Source organism: Oncorhynchus nerka, linkage group LG2 (assembly GCF_034236695.1).
Source record: "Oncorhynchus nerka isolate Pitt River linkage group LG2, Oner_Uvic_2.0, whole genome shotgun sequence".
In the NCBI taxonomy this organism is placed as follows: domain Eukaryota; kingdom Metazoa; phylum Chordata; class Actinopteri; order Salmoniformes; family Salmonidae; genus Oncorhynchus; species Oncorhynchus nerka.
In genome coordinates, this window is record NC_088397.1 from 79601766 (window position 1) to 79622295 (window position 20530).

General features: G+C 40.8%; 1 protein-coding gene across 1 annotated transcript; it reads right to left on the bottom strand.

The window, feature by feature from the left end:
• Nucleotides 1-606: 606 nt before the first annotated feature.
• Nucleotides 607-20514, bottom strand: LOC115143181 (interferon-induced protein 44-like). Its single transcript, XM_029683328.2, has 8 exons — nucleotides 20425-20514; nucleotides 12118-12207; nucleotides 11772-11805; nucleotides 7483-7687; nucleotides 3008-3157; nucleotides 2577-2748; nucleotides 2305-2405; nucleotides 607-2001 (listed from the first exon to the last, which is right to left on the bottom strand). The coding sequence occupies exons 2-8, from the start codon at nucleotides 12164-12166 to the stop codon at nucleotides 1828-1830; spliced, it is 885 nt and encodes a 294-aa protein (XP_029539188.1). The 5' UTR covers nucleotides 12167-12207; nucleotides 20425-20514; the 3' UTR covers nucleotides 607-1827.
• Nucleotides 20515-20530: the final 16 nt, after the last annotated feature.

A 20530-nucleotide genomic window follows, 5' to 3' on the forward strand; every position in this document is an offset into this window, starting at 1 on the left:
TTCTGCCAATATCAGATATGTCCATGCCCTGGGAAATGTTCTTGTTACTTATAACCTCATTCTAATCGCATTAGCATGCATTAGCTCAACGTCCCGCAAGGGACCCAACGATCCTGAAGAAGTTTTAACTGATTTGCATAGTTAAATAAAGGTTAAATAAATAACAATGAAATAAAAATTCCATAAAGTTACATTAGAAGTGCCCATCCATGAAGGCTCAAGGTCATTGGCCACAGATAAAATTATGTCAAATCACATTATATCTACCGTACCTTTGATTAGACTGATCATGTTAACATGTTTTATTTAATTTAAACAGGTGTCAGTTAAGAACACATTTTTATTTACAATGACAGCCTGTGATGCAGCCTGGATTCAACCAGGTAATGCAGTAACGCCTCTTGCACTGAATTTTCAAGCCCTCCCTGTAGATTTTGTGGCGACGTAGTGTCCTCATGAGTGACAGAACTCTGAGCCAATCACGGCGCAACTAGAGAACATTTACCAACCCCTACACTCCGTATTTTCAGCTAACCACAGAAAGCACTGAGTTAGGCTGAAACACCTGCATTTTGGTGCTGCCGTAGTCAAGAAAGCAAAAAAGAGAATGTTTGTATGCGGGTTTATTAACTCAATATATATATATATATATTTTACATTGTTTGCAAACTGATATGTGACACATATTAATGCCCAAATAGCATGCAAAACAGGCAACACATTTTTTTTTAACCAGTCCTATGGGACTGTTCTCTCTGCTACTGCACGGCAAGCGGTACCGATGCACCAAGTTTGGAACCAACATGACCCTGAACAGCTTCTACCCCCAAGCCATAAGACTGCTTAATAGTTAGTCTGGGTAGTGTTAACTATCTGCACTAACACGTTTGACTCATCTGCTGTTACTGTTTATTATATATCCTGTTATCCTGTAGTCACTTTATCCCTACCTATATGTACATATCTTCCTCAATTACCTTGTACCCCTGCACATTGACTTGGTACTGGTACCCCGTGTATATAGCCAAGTTGTCGTTGCTCATTGTGTATTTATTTCTTGTGTTATTTTTCTATTATTTCTCTTTTTTTTGTCTCTGCAATGTTGGGAAGCGCCAGTAAGTAAGCATTTCACTGTTAGTCTACATCTGTTGTTTACGAAGCATGTGACAAATACTATATGATTTGATTCTATCCTATAGGATTTTATCTTATAGGATCCTATAGGAATCCAATACAAGAATCCAATAGAAAAATCCCATCAGATTTTGGAACCAGTCCTATTGGAATCCTTTAGGATAGGTTTCAAAATCTTCTAGGATTTTCTATTGGATTCTAAATTGAATTTGTAGTGAAATCCTATATTTTTTTTTTGACCAGGGAAAAGCATAAAAAACACAACTATAACATCAAATATTGAAAAGTACAATGATTGATATAAAATCAATGTGAGTTATCTGCATCATGTTTTTGCAATATAGCAAGGATATTAGCTTATCTAATGCAAGTGTACACTGTTGGGTGTTACATGTATAGTTTAAAGTAGTATAATGCATATCCAGTGCATGCACATTCTTTCAAGGTGTTTGTCACGCAGGTGCATATTGTGGCTTTAAACAGTATATTTAGGCTTTTATATTAAGTTAAATGATACAACCACAATATGAAATAATGTGAAGGACAACTTTCCCTCCAATGTTACTTTATCCTGCCTCGAAAACAAATGTCCTATTTCCTATGGGGGAAAAAGACTACATTAACCTTGAATTACTCTGAAATCAAATCTAGGCTATGTACTGCATGGCTCTCTAATCTCCTAGCGTGTGACACTCATGCATGTTGTTGGAGGTCCCAGATGTAGTCGTTGGCAAAGTTCATAATCTGAGTCATGGCGTTCAGGATCAGGATGTCCATGTCGTCATCCATCATCCCCTCCTCGTGGTAGTTCTTCACAGGCAGGATGCAGTTCATGGGAACACCCAGCTCATTACTGCAGATCTGCATCTGAGAAACGATGAAGACAAAAAGGGCTGGTTAAATTTAGCATGAGGGATGATCTTTGGATCAGGTCAGCACAACCAAGATTTAACGGTCGCTTTCCAGGTTGACTATATTGCAGATGTTGCATTACATCAACCAATTGCGTGCCATGTCATCAACTGTACCTTTGGGCATCAAAGGTACAGCTTTATCATATGATCTGGTCAGCTGATATGTAAAATCTTATCCGGGCATTGTGAGATTTGGCAATGTAGTCAGCCTGGAACGTGGCCATTGTGAAATTTCATCAGCTCTGCGGTGATTTACCTTATCTTTGATTGCCTTGCTGTAGTAGATTCTCTTCACATCCCTGTTCACCAGCTCACAAGCCTTGTCTGGCATGGTCATGACAACAACTTGAGGGATTTCTGCCGTAGAAATGTAGAATTAATTAATAGAAGGACTAACTTAGGTAATACTGTCATGTAATATTAAAAAGTCAAAAACTACTACAGCTAAATACCCAACCACAGTTACAGTTACAATTGAGATTAGATTAGAAACGCTAAAAAACAAAAGGGTTTGATGAGCTTACTTACGCAGTTTACTGGCTTCTGCCCTGATGTGTTTCATCTTGTCTATGACATCCTTATTCATGCGAGAGATTGTGTCTGCTGTCACAATACTGACCAGACAGTGAGTTTTGTCACTTAAACTGGGATTCTGAATGTATTCTTCTTTTTGGTCCGATAGCGGGTGTAAAGGATTGAACTGGCCAAGAAAAGATCAAACTTGTCAGATGATACTACTTTGTTTACATCTAATTCATTTGAATCTTTGGCTAGTGTGTGTGTGTGTGTGTGTGTGTGTGTGTGTGTGTGTGTGTGTGTGTGTGTGTGTGTGTGTGTGTGAGTGTGTGAGTGAGTGAGTGAGTGAGTGAGTGAGTGAGTGAGTGAGTGAGTGAGTGAGTGAGTGAGTGAGTGAGAGAGAGAGAGAGAGAGAGAGAGAGAGAGAGAGACTTCTGAATTACCTGATAGCCCTCAGGTAGATGGCCCTTCAGAGCATTGATGATGTCATCAGGGTGCAACCCATTTTTCTGTGTCTCCAGACCCATGACATCATTGAATGCAAAGGGCAGACGTTTTTCTCCTTTTCGGCCTTGAAAGTAGTGTGTCTTATACTAAAAAGAAACATTTTATTTTAATAACATCACTTAAATGTTTATGTTTGAAGATAATTATAGATATAGAATTATAGATAAATAATTATCTATAAATGATAGATTATAGAACTCGGAAAAATAGTAAAACATCCCGACTGCACAAATATATAATTTATTAGGGACACAATACCCCAAAATGTGCAAAAAGGTGCACAAAGTAAACGTGCAAGCCTAATGTTTCGGTTTACTCAACTGAAAGTATGTAACTTAACAGTAGAATTAAGAAATAAGGCCCGAGGGGGTGTGGTATATGGCCAATATATCATGGTTAAGGGCTGTTCTTTGGCATGACGCAACATGTGGTAGGAACTTCACTGGACATTATGCAAACTGGAAACCACATATCCTGAGGCTGCATTTATTGTAGCTGGGGATTTTAACAAAGCAAATTTGAGGAAAAGGCTGCCTAAATTCTATCAGCATATTGACTGGAGTACACTCGCTGCTAAAACACTAGACTACTGTTACTCTAACTTCTGGGATGCCTACAAGGCCCTCCCCGTCCTCCTTTCGGCAAATCTGACCACGACTCCATTTAGCTTCTCCCTTTAGGCAGAAACTCAAACAGGAAGTACCTGTGCTAAGGACTATTCAACGCTGGTCTGACCAATCGGAATCCACGCTTCAAGATTGTTTTGATCATACGGACTGTGATATGTTCCCGGGTAGCTTCCGAGAATAATATTGACAAATTCACTGAAATGGTAACTGAGTTTATTAGGAAGATAGGAGAGGTTGTACCCACTGTGACTATTAAAACCTACCCTAGCCAGAAACCGTGGATAGATGGCAGCATTTGCACAAAACTGAAAGCGTGAACCACCACATTTAAACATGGCAAGGTGACTGGGAATATGGAAGAATAGAAAAAGAGTAGTCATTCCCTCCAAAAGGCAATAAGGCAAAAAGTCAGTATAGAGACAAAGTGGAGTTGCATTTCAACGGCTCTGTTAGAGACGATTTGGACATATTTGTATAAAAGACTGAACATACGGAGCTCCATGTATATTTGTGTAAATATATTAAATATTAATGTATATGATGAAATATTAGGTACGTACCTTTTATGATTTATATTTACCTGATTGAGATATATTCATTTGTTAGTGTAATTCAGTTTTTGGCCCCCCCTCTTGCCTATTCATTGTGTTGGGATAAAGGCAGGAAGTTGGGCCTTCGGGGGAGGGAGTCCTTGCTAGATGCGGAAGTAATCTATGCTTTAAGTTGATTGGAGAATAATTTATTTGTTAGATATAAGAAGAATAAACATTTTTGTTGCACCATATCCCTGGATGTCATTGAATGTTTGGCCGTTTGGAAACCTTGAGTGTGGACTATATGCGTACCAAACAACCCCGCTTCAGGCTTGGGCAGTGGCTATGGTAAAAAGGAAAGGAAGCCACTACAGGCTCAGACACAAGACTTATGTGGCAGGGTCTACAGACAATCACGGGACTACAAAAGGAAAACCAGCCACATGGCGGAAAGTTTCTCTTTGAAATAAATATGTGGAACTCAACATCCGCTGCGCCTTGGTCCCGTTCTTACGACAACCGTGACAAGAATATCCCACCAAAAGAGGACCAAGCAGCGTATCCACGAGGTAAAGGAGTTTTGGACATGGGAAGAAGTGATGGGTGGATGCGAAACCCTTCCTTGGCGGCAGACTGAAGATAATAATGGAGGACAGCGACGACGCCAGGGTTCGCAGCCACAGAAAGCCCAAGGACAACCCCAAGATTTTTGGGGGCGGAGGCATAAGGGGTGGCCGGTCGAGCAGCGGAGAGTGAATAGCGGGTCATCAGTCCGGTGCCATTTGTGATGGCTCCACGCATCAGATCTTCAGTGCGCCTCCCCAGCCCGATATGTCCTACGCCGGTTCCTCGCATTCGCCATGAGGAGCGTGTCGTCAGTCCACTGCCAAAGAAACCCCAAGATAATTTTTTTTTTTGGGGGGGGGTACATGGAGCTGGGAGAGCCAGAGACTGTCAGGGAGGCAATGGAGAAGTTGGGAGAGAGAGAGATGAGATGTTGTGCAAGTGTGTTCTGCTCAACATTCGACCAGAGGATCTGGTTAGCAGTCTGGTGAAACCTGTGCCGGCTCCACACATGTGGACTCCAGTACACCTCCCAGTCCGGTACGTCCTGTGCCTCATCCCCCGCACTCGCCCTGAAGTGCGTGTCATCAGTCCGGTGCCACCTGTACCGGCTCCACGCACTAGGCCTCCAGTGCGCATTCCCGGTCCGGAGCTTCCGGCGACGGTCCCCGGTCCGGGCAAGGCGTCCAGCCCGCTCCATGTCAGGAGCCCTCCTTTGTGCCGATGCCCACCCCAGGCACGGCATTCAGCCCGGCACGACAGCGGGATCCGGGATCTGGGCAGGGGCTACGACCTACACCGGCGCCGCCACCAACACTAATCACCCCCCGCTACTCTCCCCATTTGGTTTCAGGTTTTGCGTTCGGAGTCCGCACCTTTGGGGGGGGGGGTACTGTCACGCCCTGACCATAGAGAGCCCTTGTTTCTCTATTGTGTAGTAGGTCAGGGTGTGACTAGGGTAGGATGCCGGACGAACACACCTAATTAACATCTCTCTCTCCCAACATATCCATCGCCACCCTGACGGTCTCTGGCTCTTCAGGGTGAGTACGAAGAGCTGGCACAGATGGCAACGGACTGATTTCCCGCTCTTCCACACTCCGCCGACCACCCCTCGTGACAGATATTACTTGTTAGAGTTTGCTGCACTGTTGGAACTAGAAGCACAAGCATTTCGCTATACCAGCGAAAACATCTGCTAAGCAGGTGTATGTGACCAATAAAGTTGGATTTGATTTGCCCATATATCACAAGCCCAAGCTGCTTTATTGCTATTATAAACTGGTTACTAATGCATTTAGAGCAGTAAAAATAAATGTCGTCATACCCATGGTATACGGTCTGATATACCACAGCTGTCAGCCAATCAGCATCACCCCCCCTTCCAATCCCCCCCTTTTTCCTCAGAAAAGTCTCAATTCGTTGGGGCATGGACTCTACAAGGTGTCAAAAGCATTCCATAGGGATGCTTCCCACAGTTTTGTCAAGTTGGCTAGATGTCCTTTGGGTGGTGGACCATTCTTGAAACACACAGTAAACTGTTGAGCGTAAAAGCAGCAGCATTGCAGTTCTTGATACAAACCGGTGTGTCTGGCCCCTACTACCATACCCCGTTCAAAGGCACTTACTGTACATCTTTTGTCTTGCCCATTCACCCTCTGAATGGCACACATACACAATCTATGTCTCAAGGCTTAAAAATCCTTATTGAACCTGTCTCCTCCCCTTTATCTACACGGATTGAAGTGGATTTAACAAGTGACATCAATAAGGGATCATAGCTTTCACCTGGCTTTGTCTGTCATGGAAAGAGCAGGTGTTCATAATGTTTAGTACACTCAGTGTATATAATACAATGAATCCCTATGTGAAATATTAATGGTACATTTGAAGATCAGGAAGTTGGTTTAACGCGTTGCAATCTTGATATGATGGGGCCTCATGCGGGGGGATTTTTTTGTACACTCATTTTTCCCATGTTTCCAACAGTGTGCAGTTTCTATCCTTTCCATTATCCTACTTTTTGAAACCTACACACATCTGTGACTGACTATGCTTTGTATTAAAGACCCAGTGCAGCTGTTTTTAGCTCCATATCAAATAATTTCTGGGTAACAGTTAAGTACCTTACTGTGATAGTTTTCCATTATGAAACCAAAATAGAAAGTCAGAATTTTGCTAGGACTGTCTGGGAGCTGGTGTGAGTGAGGGGCCTGATTGGAGGGCCTACTAGGAGAGATATGTAACCTGAAAACTAGCTGTTATTGGCAGAGAGGCTTGGAACTCTCTTTGTTATTGGTCTATTAACATATACTGCCTGATGATGTCAAAAGGCAAGCCAAAACTCTGCCATGTTAAACCTGCTGATTAGAAGGTGCTGTGTAAATTGTATGTTCAACCAGCAACCATCAGTAAATAACGATCACATATTTTCACGCTTTTACAGTGTTATTTTTATCAGCTGTTGTACAATATGATACAAAACACAGGAAAAACTTAATTTAGACTGCACTGGGCCTCTTTGAAAGTGTGCAGATGACCACGCTTTGTTTCTATAAGTCTCTCTTCATGTCTCTGTTCTGCCTGTATGTGGCTCATGAGATGTCTTAGTGTACCAAGGTATATTAGGAAGCCATATCCCAATCCTGAATGGTGTAGTTCAATTTATTAGGCAAACCAACTTACTTTCATGGTGAAACTTGTGCCAGAGGCAGCAGCTACCAGGGCGTTATGTGTTGATCGTCCTTGGAAAACGTTGTTGACTGAGTTGATGAAGCTGGACTTCCCTGCACCGACTGGTCCATGTAGCAGGCATCTCAGATGACCCACATCAGGATCACTCAATTCAAAGTTCCTCAGTGCAGCCACCATGGCATCTCTCTCTAGTTTACTGTCAGATAAAATAAAGTGTTACTTCTGTAGCACATCTCATGGAAGACATACAGTATGGGTTATAACATATATCATATGCTACAACACGGATGGCAACTCCAGTCCTCGGGGACCTCATTGGTGACACACTTTTGGTGACACACTTCGGTCCAGCTCTAGCTGGCACACACCTGACTTCAATAATCAAATAGCTTCTTAGTAAAGAGCAATTTCTCAAGCAATAATTTTGCTAGGATTGTCTGGAAATGGTCTGAGTGGGGAGGGAAAAACTGAAAATTCTTGGCAGAGAGGTTTGGAACTCTAAGGTCTAAGGGCCCACGGCTAGTTTTCTACTAAGCTAACATATGGAATTGTTTTAAGATGGTCATAACAATAATAATTTAGCTATTTATTTTAGGATCCCTGTAAGTATCCAAGAAATATATAAAAAAAGTATTTGATGAATCATTGAATTTGTCCATACTGCTATTAGACCATAGAAACACATTGAATAACATATTCATACATGGTAAAACAGAAATTTATCCCCCAAAAATTGTCACGTTTGTAATAAGGACCAAGGCGCAGCGTGTGTTGAAACAATGGCTCTCTATGGTCAAGGCGTGACAGAAGTTTGTTTTGAATTGTCTGTCCTGTGACAATTTTGCTTAACATTTTTTTTATTGGTTTTCCATTAAAATGATAAGAAAATATCATAAAATGTAATGTCAACTCATATACAGAATAATGGTCCTGCTGCGTATGTATGACCACTAGGGCCGGGCAATGAAGTTATATCTACCGCGACCCTTTACAGACAGAACAGTAACATGACGATAGCGACAATTGATAATTTTTCTGAAAATTAAACAAAGTCTGCATCAGAAGCATCTGTACCTTTTCAGATAGTAGAATTCTGCGGCGGCATAGAATGTTCATTAACACTTTACTTGACACCCAACGTAATAATATATTCTGGCACGGTCATAACCATGTCATAATTTTTATTTTACCTTTATTTAACTAGGCAAGTCAGTTGAGAACAAATTCTTATTTTCAATGACTGCCTAGGAACAGTGGGTTAACTGCCTGTTCAGGGGCAGAACGACAGATCTGTACCTTGTCAGCTCGGGGGTTTGAACTTGCAACCTTCCGGTTACTAGTCCAACGCTGTAACCACTAGGCTACCCACTGGCTGTAAAGAATTCATTACAACAACAACAAATGATTTAAGAAACACATTTTCAAACGCAAGTAAACTTCTTGGTAGGGAAAACATCTCATTTGAATAAATATGGGCTTTGACAATCTTATTTAGGTGTTATAACCAGCCTTAATAAAATATCAGAATATATGTCACAACAGGTGTAAATATATGGGTCATGACAGTGTTATGACCATATTATGACAAGTTATACAACGAGTGGGTCTAATGCTGATTGGTTAAAACTGCATTCCAGCCGGTGTCTATTCCACAAGTTACCACCGGCTAAATCTATGACGTTGAAATGCCTATTTACTCTGTTCCATCTGACTGCACAATTTATAAACTTGATCTCCACTATAACAAGCATCTAGACATTTAGACTAACATTTAGTTTATACAGAGGAGATTTGTATAAACCTTGCTGTCTGTCTCTCTGACATTTGCTACATTGTTTTAATATAAAATTTGATCTCCAGATGTCTCATAGTAATGAACGTGTCGGTATGAGACAGACAGGCAGGCAGCTTTTCTCAGCCAGTTGAAATCATGAATCACCATAATTGTGTTAGCTGTGTTGTTGGCTAGCTCCTCTGAACAACAGTGACCTGACGAGAGAGCATATTTTCTATGCCAGGTGAAATCGCGCCTCATTAGCTCATTGTTATGGATGTATTCAAATAAATGTCAATAGAAAACAGCTTAAACAAAGGCAAATGCGGCTACTTTGCTGTTATTCTGGCTGCGCTTTTTGACTGTAAGTTAGCCATAGTTGGCTAGCTAGCAAGCAACGGAAAAGAACATTGCCAGCCAGGGTGGAACGAATGACTGGGTCATATCCATAGATACAGAACAAAAAGACTGAATGACTGCGTCGAGTCTCTAGCAACCGAACCGATAGAACAAACAACCAGCCAGCTTGGGTAGCAACCCTAGATTTGTGTCAGGACTTTTTATTAAATTTATTTTTTATTTTTTATTTCACCTTTTATTTAACCATGTAAGCTAGTTGAGAACAAGTTCTCATTTACAACTGCGACCTGGCCAAGATAAAGCAAAGCAGTGTGACAGAAACAACAACACAGAGTTACACAGAATAAACAAGCATACAGTCAATAACACAATATAAATAAAAGACAGTCTATATACAGTGTGTGCAAATGGCATGAGGTGGTAAGGCAATAAATAGGCCATAGTAGGAAAGTAATTACAATTTAGCAGATTAACACTGGAGTGATAGATGAGCAGATGATGGTGTGTAAGTAGTGAACATGGTGTGCAAAAGAGCAACAAAGTAAATAAAAACAATAAGGGGATGAGGTATGTAGATTGGATGGGCTATTTACAGATGGACTATGTACAGCTGCAGCGATCGGTTAGCTACTCAGATAGCTGATGTTTTAAGTTAGTGAGGGAAATGTAAGTCTTGTGGAAGGATGAAATAATATGAATAAATTCATCAAAATAATGTTTTTAATGAAAATATGTCAGTCATTATTTGAATACGTTGTATAAAAGTGATAATGCCCTCGAATGCCCTCAAAGCTGGTGTTTGGAGGATATATTGGCACTTCGTCTAGGGCCTAACAACACCTGTGCCAATGTATCCTCCAAACACCAGCGTTTCTGGCATTTCTAACTTAATTGTGTAAGCTGTTATGACATGGTTATAACCATGTCATAACGTGTTATAGCACTGGATGTCAAGTAAAGTGTTACTGAATGTTCTGTATCATTTCCCTGACAACAATACATTTTCCTGATTGATGTGCTGCTGTGTTGATTTTTATGCTGTTTTTTAATGTTAGGGTAGTGTGCTTTCTTTCTACTAACTGTCTTGGTAAGTAATTTAACAAACTTTAAAGTACTTTTTTTAGGAGACAGTGCTCTGTGCACAGGCAGGCTGCATGCAAGCAGCTCAAGATTATTTGATTGACAGTCAGTGGTGTAGTGCTATTTATTTTAGGTGAGTGATTTTTTAATTTTTTTTTATTTTTTATTATGTCATAATTTCCTCAGTTTGTACTGACCCTTATGGTACTGACAGGTGTCACCCATCTTCCCCATTATCCCCAGTGTATTTATACCTGGGTTCTCTGTCTGTTGCCAGTTCGTCTTGTTCCGTCAAGTCAACCGGGGGTTTTCCCGTACTCCTGTTTTGCTCTAGTCCCTATTTTCTAGTTTTCCCGGTTTTGACCATTCTGTCTGCCCTAAGCCTGCCTGCCGTTCTGTACCTTTCAGACTCTGCTATGGATTACTGACCTCTGCCTGCCCTTGACCTGTCATTTGCCTGCCCCCTGTTTTTGTAATAAACATTTGTTACTTTGAACTGTCTGCATCTGGGTCTTCTCCTGAGCCGTGTTAGTATTTATCACCTCTTCGATTTTTAAAAACAGCTAAAAGCATGCTATTACCGGCTAATGCAACTAGACATTAAATACTACAAAAATGTTGGCAAAGCAATTTTTGTCCTGACTACAAAGTGTTAGGTTTGGGGCAAACTAACAATAACTTGCATTAACAGAAAAAATGTCTGACAAATAGATAACATGCCACAGAATGCTGCAGCAGCCCTCAAGGTGTGCCGCAGTATGACGCAACTTTTAAAGTAGGAACCCCTGTAGCCTATATTCTTCATCCTTCTCGCCACCGCCAGGGAGAAGACAGGGAAGAAATGCCCATTTACCTACCTCTAAGCTGCTATACATATTTATTTGGTTTGTCATTCTAATGTTTAAAAAAAACATTTTTTATGGTGATTACAAAAAAAATATTTAGAATTTATTATAATTCATTTTCCAGAAATAATATTTCCAACTCTGTGTATTCTCAAATTGAAAAAAGTGAGGGAGCTCCACTCCTTCATCCTCAATATTTGATCAGACAGTATAGTACTTACCTCCAACATGATTTCCTCCATTCTTTGTCAAATTCTGTGTGACACACATGGGACACATTTTGATTAAGTTAACTTAATTATTGTTTTCCAGATTCCAATACCCCCACCTATAATTTTCAAAAGAATCTGATGATTTTGAATACACACAATAAATGAGAGTAGACTACAGTCGATTGTAAGTACTGCCTTGAGACTGTTGTCAATGCATGCTCTAAAACAGAGTATGCTGATTTCCAGAACAAGTGACAGGAATTGTGACTGATGAACTGTGCTTGAACAGATTTTGCACTTACAGCCGATATATTCACTTAAAGGGTATTTTACAGATATGTCATATGTCACTTACCCTTCTTTGGTGGTGGTGGTGGTGATGGTGTAGACTCTTCTCCGCCCATCTTTGCTTTTCAGAGGGGGAATATAAAAATACTATCCGAGTCTGCAAAGAGCGACATACAAACAGATATATGTTATGTATGTTCTGGGTGCCTCCTTGTTGCTGACAACTCAAGGATCGGAAACTGTTGCAAATGATGTGAAATACTGTAATACAATCAGTATACAATCAGTACAACATGTGGAACTATCATAACTGCACTCAAAATGATGATGTCTGTATTTAAAACTATTTTTGCAGATCTACATTGAGAAAAGATGGTAGTTCAGCCTAGTGAAGAATTCTCTTTATGAGAAGGTGGCTTCAGACATCGAGAAACTACTGACCAAGAAATGCAAAGCAAAGCATAAGTCAGCAATTTGACCTCTATTTATTTCACAAAAAAACACATAACATTTAGGGGCAGTTTCACAGACAGACAGATCAAGCCTGGTCCTGGAATAAATAAAAAAAGCTCAATGGCTCCATTGAAAATGCTATGGCGTATTTCTGTACAGGTTTTACCCCAGTGTTTTGCCAAGGCTCAGACTTTTATTTTTACATCCATGCTGGCCGGCACCAGGGGCTTTGCTAGGATATGAGGACATTGGGGGCTCTGCCCAAAGCCAGAGGGGGAACCCTAGTAGTTGGGTCCTGGGGTTTCCCCAGAAAGAAAACAAAAATAATTTCAATAGCTAAATGCATCAATCTGGTGCACTTCAAGATGAATGTCCAGCTAGCAGATATTGGACCTTATCAGGTTTCTAAATGTTTATTTAACTAGGCAAGTCAGTTAAGAACAAATTCTTATTTACAATGACTGCCTACTCCGACCAAACCTGGACTACACTGGGCCAATTGTGTGCTGCCCTATGGGACTCCCAATTACAGCCAGATGTGATACAGCCTGGATTTGAACCAGGTACTATAGTGACACTTCTTGCACTGAGATGCAGTGCCTTAGCCCGCTGTGCCACTCAGGATTATACATTGGTTACAACTTCAAAGACACTTTGTTAGTTTACAATTGTACAATTTATTTTCCCTGCTTATAAAAACCACGAAGACTGGTGGAAATCTCCAAAACCAAGATTGTAATTTCTTCAACTCACACTTCGGAGGAACATAATGCGCACCAGCTTACCATGCAGTAAGTGGTTCATCACTTTTCAGTATGGAAAACGGCTGTGAGGATTTTCTACAATATTCACAACATATTGACACAATTACAATCTTTATAGAACCGACGTCGGGTTGAATTATTTGAATTCCATAAAATAAATAAATAAATAAAAATAAAATCACATGTTATTGGTCACATACACATGGTTATCAGATGTTATTGCGAGTGTAGCGAAATGATTGTGCTTCTAGTTCTGACCTCGCAGCAAAATCTAATAAGTCATATCTAACAAGCCACAAGATACCTAATAGACACAAATCTAAGTAAAGGAATGGAATATGAATATATAAATATAAATATGTGGATGAGCAATGACAGAGCGGCATAGGCTAAGACGCAATAGATAGTATAGAATACAGTACATACAGTTGAAGTCGGAAGTTTACATACACTTAGGTTGGAATCATTAAAACTAGTTTTTCAACCACTCCACAAATTTCTTGTTAACAAACTATAGTTTTGACAAGTCTGTTATGACATCTACTTTGCATGACACAAGTCATTTTTCCAACAATTTTTTACAGACAGATTATTTTACTTATAATTGACTGTATCACAATTCCAGTCATTTGAGTCAATTGGAGGTGTACCTTCAAACTCAATGCCTCTTTGCTTGGCATCATGGGAAAATAAAAATTAATCATCCAAGACCTCCACAAGTCTGGTTCATCCTTGGGAGCAATTTCCAAATGTCTGAAAGTACCACGTTCAGTGGTACACTGTAAGTATAAACACCATGGGACCACGCAGCCATCATACCGCTCAGGAATGAGACAGGTTCTGTCTCCGAGAGATGAACTTACTTTGGTGCGAAAAGTGCAAATCAATCCCAGAACTACAGCAAAGGACTTTGTGAAGATGCTGGAGGAAACAGGTACAGAAGTATATATATCCACAGTAAAACGAGTCCTATATTGACCTGAAAGGCCGTTCAGCAAGGAAGAAGCCACTGCTCCAAAACCACCATTAAAAAAAGTCAGACTACGGTTTGCAACTGCACATGGGGACAAAGATTTTGAGAAATGTTCTCTGGTCTGATGAAACAAAAATAGAACTGCTTGGCCATAATGACCATCGTTATGTTTGGAGGAAAAAGGAGAGGCTTGCAAGCCGAAGAACACCCTCCCAACCGTGAAGCACGGGGATGGCAGCATCATGTTGTGGGGGTGCTTTGCTGCAGGAGGGACTGGTGCACTTCACAAAATAGATGGCATCATGAGGGAGGAAAAATATGTGGATATATTGAAGCAACAATAATCAATACATTAGTCAGGAAGTTAAAGCTAGGGTCTTCCAAATGGACAATGACCCCAAGCATACTTCCAAAGTTGTGGCAAAATGGCTTATTAAAGAAAGAAGAGTCAAGGTATTGGAGTGGCCATCACAAAGCCCTGACCTCAATCCGATAGAAAATTTGTGGGCAGGATTGAAAAGCGTGTGCGAGCAAGGAGGCCTACAAACCTGTCTCCGTTACACCAGCTCTGTCAGGAGGAATGGGACAAAATTCACCCAACTTATTGTGGGAAGCTTGTGGAAGGCTTATATAAACTTATTAAAATAAAAGCTGAAATAAATAATTCTCTCTACTATTATTCTGACATTTCACATTCTTAAAATAAAGTGATGATCCTAATTGTCCTAAGACGGTGAATTTTTACTGTGATTAAATGTCAGGAATTGTGAAAAACTGAGTTTAAATGTATTTTGCTAAGGTGTATGTAAACTTCCGACTTCAACTGTACATATGAGATGAGTAATGCAGGATATGTAAACATTATTAAAGTGGCATTATTAAAGTGACTAGTGTTCCATTTATTAAAGTGTCCAATGATTTCAAGTCTGTATGTATGTACTGTGGCAGACCGGGGGGTTGGGTCAAGATATTTACACAGATCAGACACGGACAGAGTATGATTAGCTCGAAAGAAAAGGATAGGTCTCCTCCATGAGACCCTCTCTGGGATACCGTCTTCTGGGCTCCAGGTCTTGTTGTATCCTGTCGAGCACACAAACTCCCTCGTCTTAGCTCGGGCACCGTTTCCAACTACACGGAAGTCCCCTTACTTTCCCAGTCCTTCCCTGTGTGCTGCCCTTCTGGCAGCTTTATAGGGCTTGTAAAGCTGATGAGCAATCAGCCCTTGATTACTCACTAACTCCCCAATCAGCCCGAATTAGTCCTGGGCGAAGAGCCCGTCGAGACCTGGCACATCCAGCAGATGGAGCCATTGCCTCGTGATGTATACTCCGTCTGTCACCAGGCCTTGACGAGTCTCCCCCTGGTGGCTGACCTGCTGTACGCCACTGTAGGCAGCAGCCTCTCTGTGCTAGTGATGGCTGTTTAAGAGTCTGATGGCCTAGAGATAGAAGCTGTTTTTCAGTCTCTCGGTCCCAGCTTTGATGCACCTGTAAATTGAAGTGGGTCTAGGGTGAGGGGTAAGGTGGAGGTGATATGATCCTTGACTAGTCTCTCAAAGCACTTCATGATGACATACCTTTGTATTCTTGGGTAAAGGAACAATGGTGGCCATCTTGAAGGATGTGGGGACAACAGACTGGGATAGGGAGAGATTGAATATGTCCGTAAACACAACAGCAAGCTGGTCTGCGCATGCTCTGAGTACGTGGCTAGGGATGGCGTCTGGGCCGGCAGCCTTGCGAAGGTTAACACGTTTAAATGTCTTACTCATGTCGACCACCGGAGGAGGAGAGCACACAGGCCTTGGTAGCTGGCTGTGTCTGTAGCACTGTATTATCCCCAAAGACGGGCAAAGAAGGTGTTTAGTTTGTTTGGAAACAAGAAGTCAGTTTTCCTTTTGTAGTCCGTGATTGTCTGTAGACGGTGCCACATACGTCTCGTGTCTGAGCCATTGAATTGCATCTCCACTTAGTCTCTTCCCCCACATTTTTCTTGTTTGATTGCCTTGAGGTGGGAATAACTACACTGTTTGTATTTGGCTATATTCCCAGTCGCCTTTCTATGTTTAAATGCGGTGGTTCGCTCTTTCAGTTTTGCCAAATACAAATACAGTTTTGCCATCTATCCACTGTTTCTGGTTAGGATAGGATTTAATTGTCAGTGGGTACAACATCTTCTATACACTTCCTTATAAACTCACTCACCGCATCAGCGTATAAATCGATATTATTCTCTGAGGCTACCCGGAACATATCCCAGTCCGCGTGATCAAAACAATCTTGAAGTGTGGATTCCGATTGGTCAAACCAGCATTGAATAGTCCTTAGCATGGGTACATTCTGTTTGAGTTTCTGCCTATTGGAAGGGTGAAGCAAAATGGAGTCGTGGTCAGATTTGCCAAAAGGAGAGCGAGGGAGGGCCTTGTATGCATTGCGGAAGTTAGAGTAACAGTGGTCCAACGTTTAACCAGCGTGAGTGCTACAGGCAATATGCTGATAGAATTTAGGTAGCCTTGTTCTCAAATTAGCTTTGTTAAAGTCCCCAGCTACAATAAATGCAGCCTCAGGATATATGGTTTCCAATTTGCATAAAGACCAGTGTAGTTCCTTGAGGGCCGTCGTGGTATTGGCTTGAGGGGATTTATACACTGCTGTAACAATAACGGAAGAGAATTCTCTTGGGAGATAATATGGTCGGCATTAGATTGAGGAATTCTAGGTCAGGTGAATAAAAGGACTTGAGTTCCTATATGTTGTTAAAATTACACCATGAGTCATTAAACATGAAACATACACCCCCGCCCTTCTTCTTTCTGGAGAGATGTTTACTCCTGTCAGTGCGACGCACTGAGAATCCAGGTGGCTTTACCAACTCCGACAGCATATCCCGAGAGAGCCATGTTTCCGTGAAATAGAGTATGTTACAATCCCTATGTCTCTCTGGAAAGCAACCCTTGCCCTAATTTCGTCGATCTTGTTATCTAGACTGGACATTAGCGAGTAATATACTCGGAAGCGGTGGGTGGTGTACGCACCTCTGAAGTTTGACCAGAAGACCGCTCTGTCTTCTTCTTCTCTGGCGGCGTTGTTTTGGGTCAGCCTCTGGGATCAGTTCAAATGCCCTGGGTGGTGCGGACAAAGGATCCACTTTGGGAAAGTCATTTTCCTGGTTATAGTGCTGGTAAGTTGACGTTGCTCTGATATCCAATAGTTCCTCGCGGCTGTATGTAATACCACTTAAGATTTTCTGGGCTAACAATGTAAGAAATAATACATTTTTAAAAAATACTGCAAAGTTTTGTAATGACTAGTAGCGAGGCAGCCCTCTCTGTCGGCACCATCTTGTTTACGCAGTTGTTTATTTTTCTAGAAATAAATAAGATCAAGCCCGAACTGTGCATATTAGGGAGTTGTAGTTTCCAACAGGCCAATATTCAACATAAAACGTGGTAATTAACTACATTCACCATAATCCTTTGCATGCCTACTTGTCCTGTCAGTTTGTTTCTTTTATGCCTGGGACATTAGGTTAGTGTGGGGCAGACACTGAGAGTGAGAAGAGACAGATAAAATGCATACTCAAAAGGGATAGGGAGCAGTTGCTTCGTGATTTATCTCTACCTGAAAATACATGATCTAAGTGATTGACAGTTGGTAATCAGCAGTCAGCAGTATGCCTTATTTACTTTGAAGAACTACTTAAATAGTGATTTTGTCAGACAGCATAGGCAGCAGTTCTTTGGAGATGAGATGATGACTTGGAATTAAATAATAAAGTTATCAAATAAAACAAATGTAATATACACAACAACTGAAATACTTTATTTAAGTAAAGTAATGTGAATAAATTGCTCAGCACTAGTGGCAGACCATGCCGAAGTACAGTGCATTCTATCGTATACATTTATTTTTTCTATTACACTGACCGAAAATATAAACTCAACATGTAAACTGCTGGTCCCATGTTTCACGAGCTGAAATAAAAGATCATAGACATTTTCCATACGCACAGAAAGCATATTTCTGTCAAATTTTGTGCACAAATCTGTTTACATCCCTATTTGTGAGCATTTTAGTATTTCTGTCTGTAATAAAGCGTTTTTGTGGGGAAACACTCATTCTGATTGGCTGGGCCTGGCTCCCCAGTGCGTCAGCTTGGCTCCCAAGTGGGTGGGCCTATGCCCTCACAGGCTCACCCATGGCTGCGCCCCTGCCCAGTCATGTGAAACCCATAGATTAGGGCCTAATTTATTTATTTCAATTGACTGATTTCCTTATTTGAACTGTAACTCAGTAAAATCTTTGAAATTGCTGCATGTTGCATTTATATTTTTGTTCAGTATATATTTACTGCCCTATTAACACATATTTGTTTTAAAGTAGGGATAAATTGGTACACTATTTTACCAGTACACTATTTTATTTTCTATTTTAGGACCCTGAGCGTATCTATAACACATCTGATGAAGCTTTTGAATCTGACTTTATAAATAAGACATGGATAAGTTAAGTCAGGTAATGCCAAATGAAGTCTGAATTAGGTATGCTTTCAAGTGATTGAAATGCATCATACAGGTATTGGAACATTCAGGAAAGCAGAAGAAAGATCATTGGGTATTTCATCTTGTTTTTAGAACAGAAGATATGTTCCTGAGAGTCTTCGCTTTCAGGAATTGGGACATAATTGCTAATAGCCCAAACATTTCCAAGGCTGGAGCCAAATTCATAGGAAGAAAACAAATGTAACATGCCATAATGGATTTAGAAAACGCTGGGTGCAAAGTTCCAAGTCATCTGCTTGGTCCTAAAGTGTGCAATTGAACAATTATTCGACCATCAAAAGCAGGGCTGGGTCCAGGCAACATAAGCAGTCACATAGGGCCTCTGGCCACTAGGGTCTCCCGACCAAAAACCACTGTTGAGAGTTTGAATACTTGAGTTCGAATAGTACAAGTTCACAAATTGACTATATTAGTAGAATTGCATGAATTGGCTATTGGCTATAGTCACTCTTACTCAGATACAGTATCATTAACACAGCACAAGTCATTTCAGGAAATTAGCTTTAAAACTGCAACAAATCTATCTATGTCCCATGGCAAAATGAGTAGAATTACATGAAATTTGTAATAAAATTGCAAACTTTTCTCTCCACCCCATGGAAAATGTGTATAACAACACAAAACTTGCTTTAACATTGCTACAATGTTCTCTGAGCCCCATGGCAAAATGTGTAGAACTGCAAAAAAAAGTGGTTTAAAGCAGCAACATTGTCTTTACGCCCAATGGCAAAATGTGTATAATTGCAGGAAATGTACTTTAAAACATATTTCCCACTTAGGGCCCAAATCCCACTTAGGGCCCCCCAAAGACTAGAGCTTGCCCTGATCAAAAGGTTTGGGTCTGGAACAAAAACATTTGGGGCTGCAGTCGATGGCTGGCACCCATGTCTCACTGGGCCATGGCTCGAGCAGACCTTCTCTTCCTTGGGGCCAAAGGTAGGCCACTGGTACTTTTCAGCTGTCATAACAATGGTTAACTGTGAACTTTAACACCTTCTCATATAGCAACTGTTTTGATTATGCAGAGGTTGTTGATTCTACTCTTCACATGTCCTCACTGTCAGCCCTAGCTAGGGAAACACAATTTCCCTCGTATAACATAAGGGTGTATACAGTTGAAAAGCAGCATTAGTCCAGTATTCCCTGCCGGACATTTCACACAAAAGTAACACGCTTCGTTTGCATTTCTGACATGTTCCACGGCATGTGAAATTACTTAATAACCTGTTTCCAATACATTTGTAATGTAGTAACAAAAAATGTACTCCAAACTAGCTTGTCAGGTGTTTGTGAAAGCAAAGATGGGTGGAATGCAATTTCACGGGTTACAATTCAATTTGTGTTAAAGTATAATGTCTTATTTTGTATTTGTCGTATAGGCTTAATCTGTATATTGTAAACTGCCCCGTAATATAGAGGCTATATACTGTAGGAACAATAGAAGACAATGAAACACATTCCCCTTGTGCACAAAGTACAGGGAGCTTCTACAAACATTGAAATATAGCAATTAGATTTTTCCTTTTACATTGCAAATGGGAAGAATATACTGTACTGTATATCAAGTAGGTCCTCTACCAATATTTATCAGTAGAATAATTGGTAATGCCACAGACTTACCTTGTTAGTACTAGTTCCTCCTGAGACTGAGATGCTGATATAGATGTGAAACAATGATTGCAGCTGCACTTATATAAGCTACAATAGAAAGTGAAATTGACTGGTG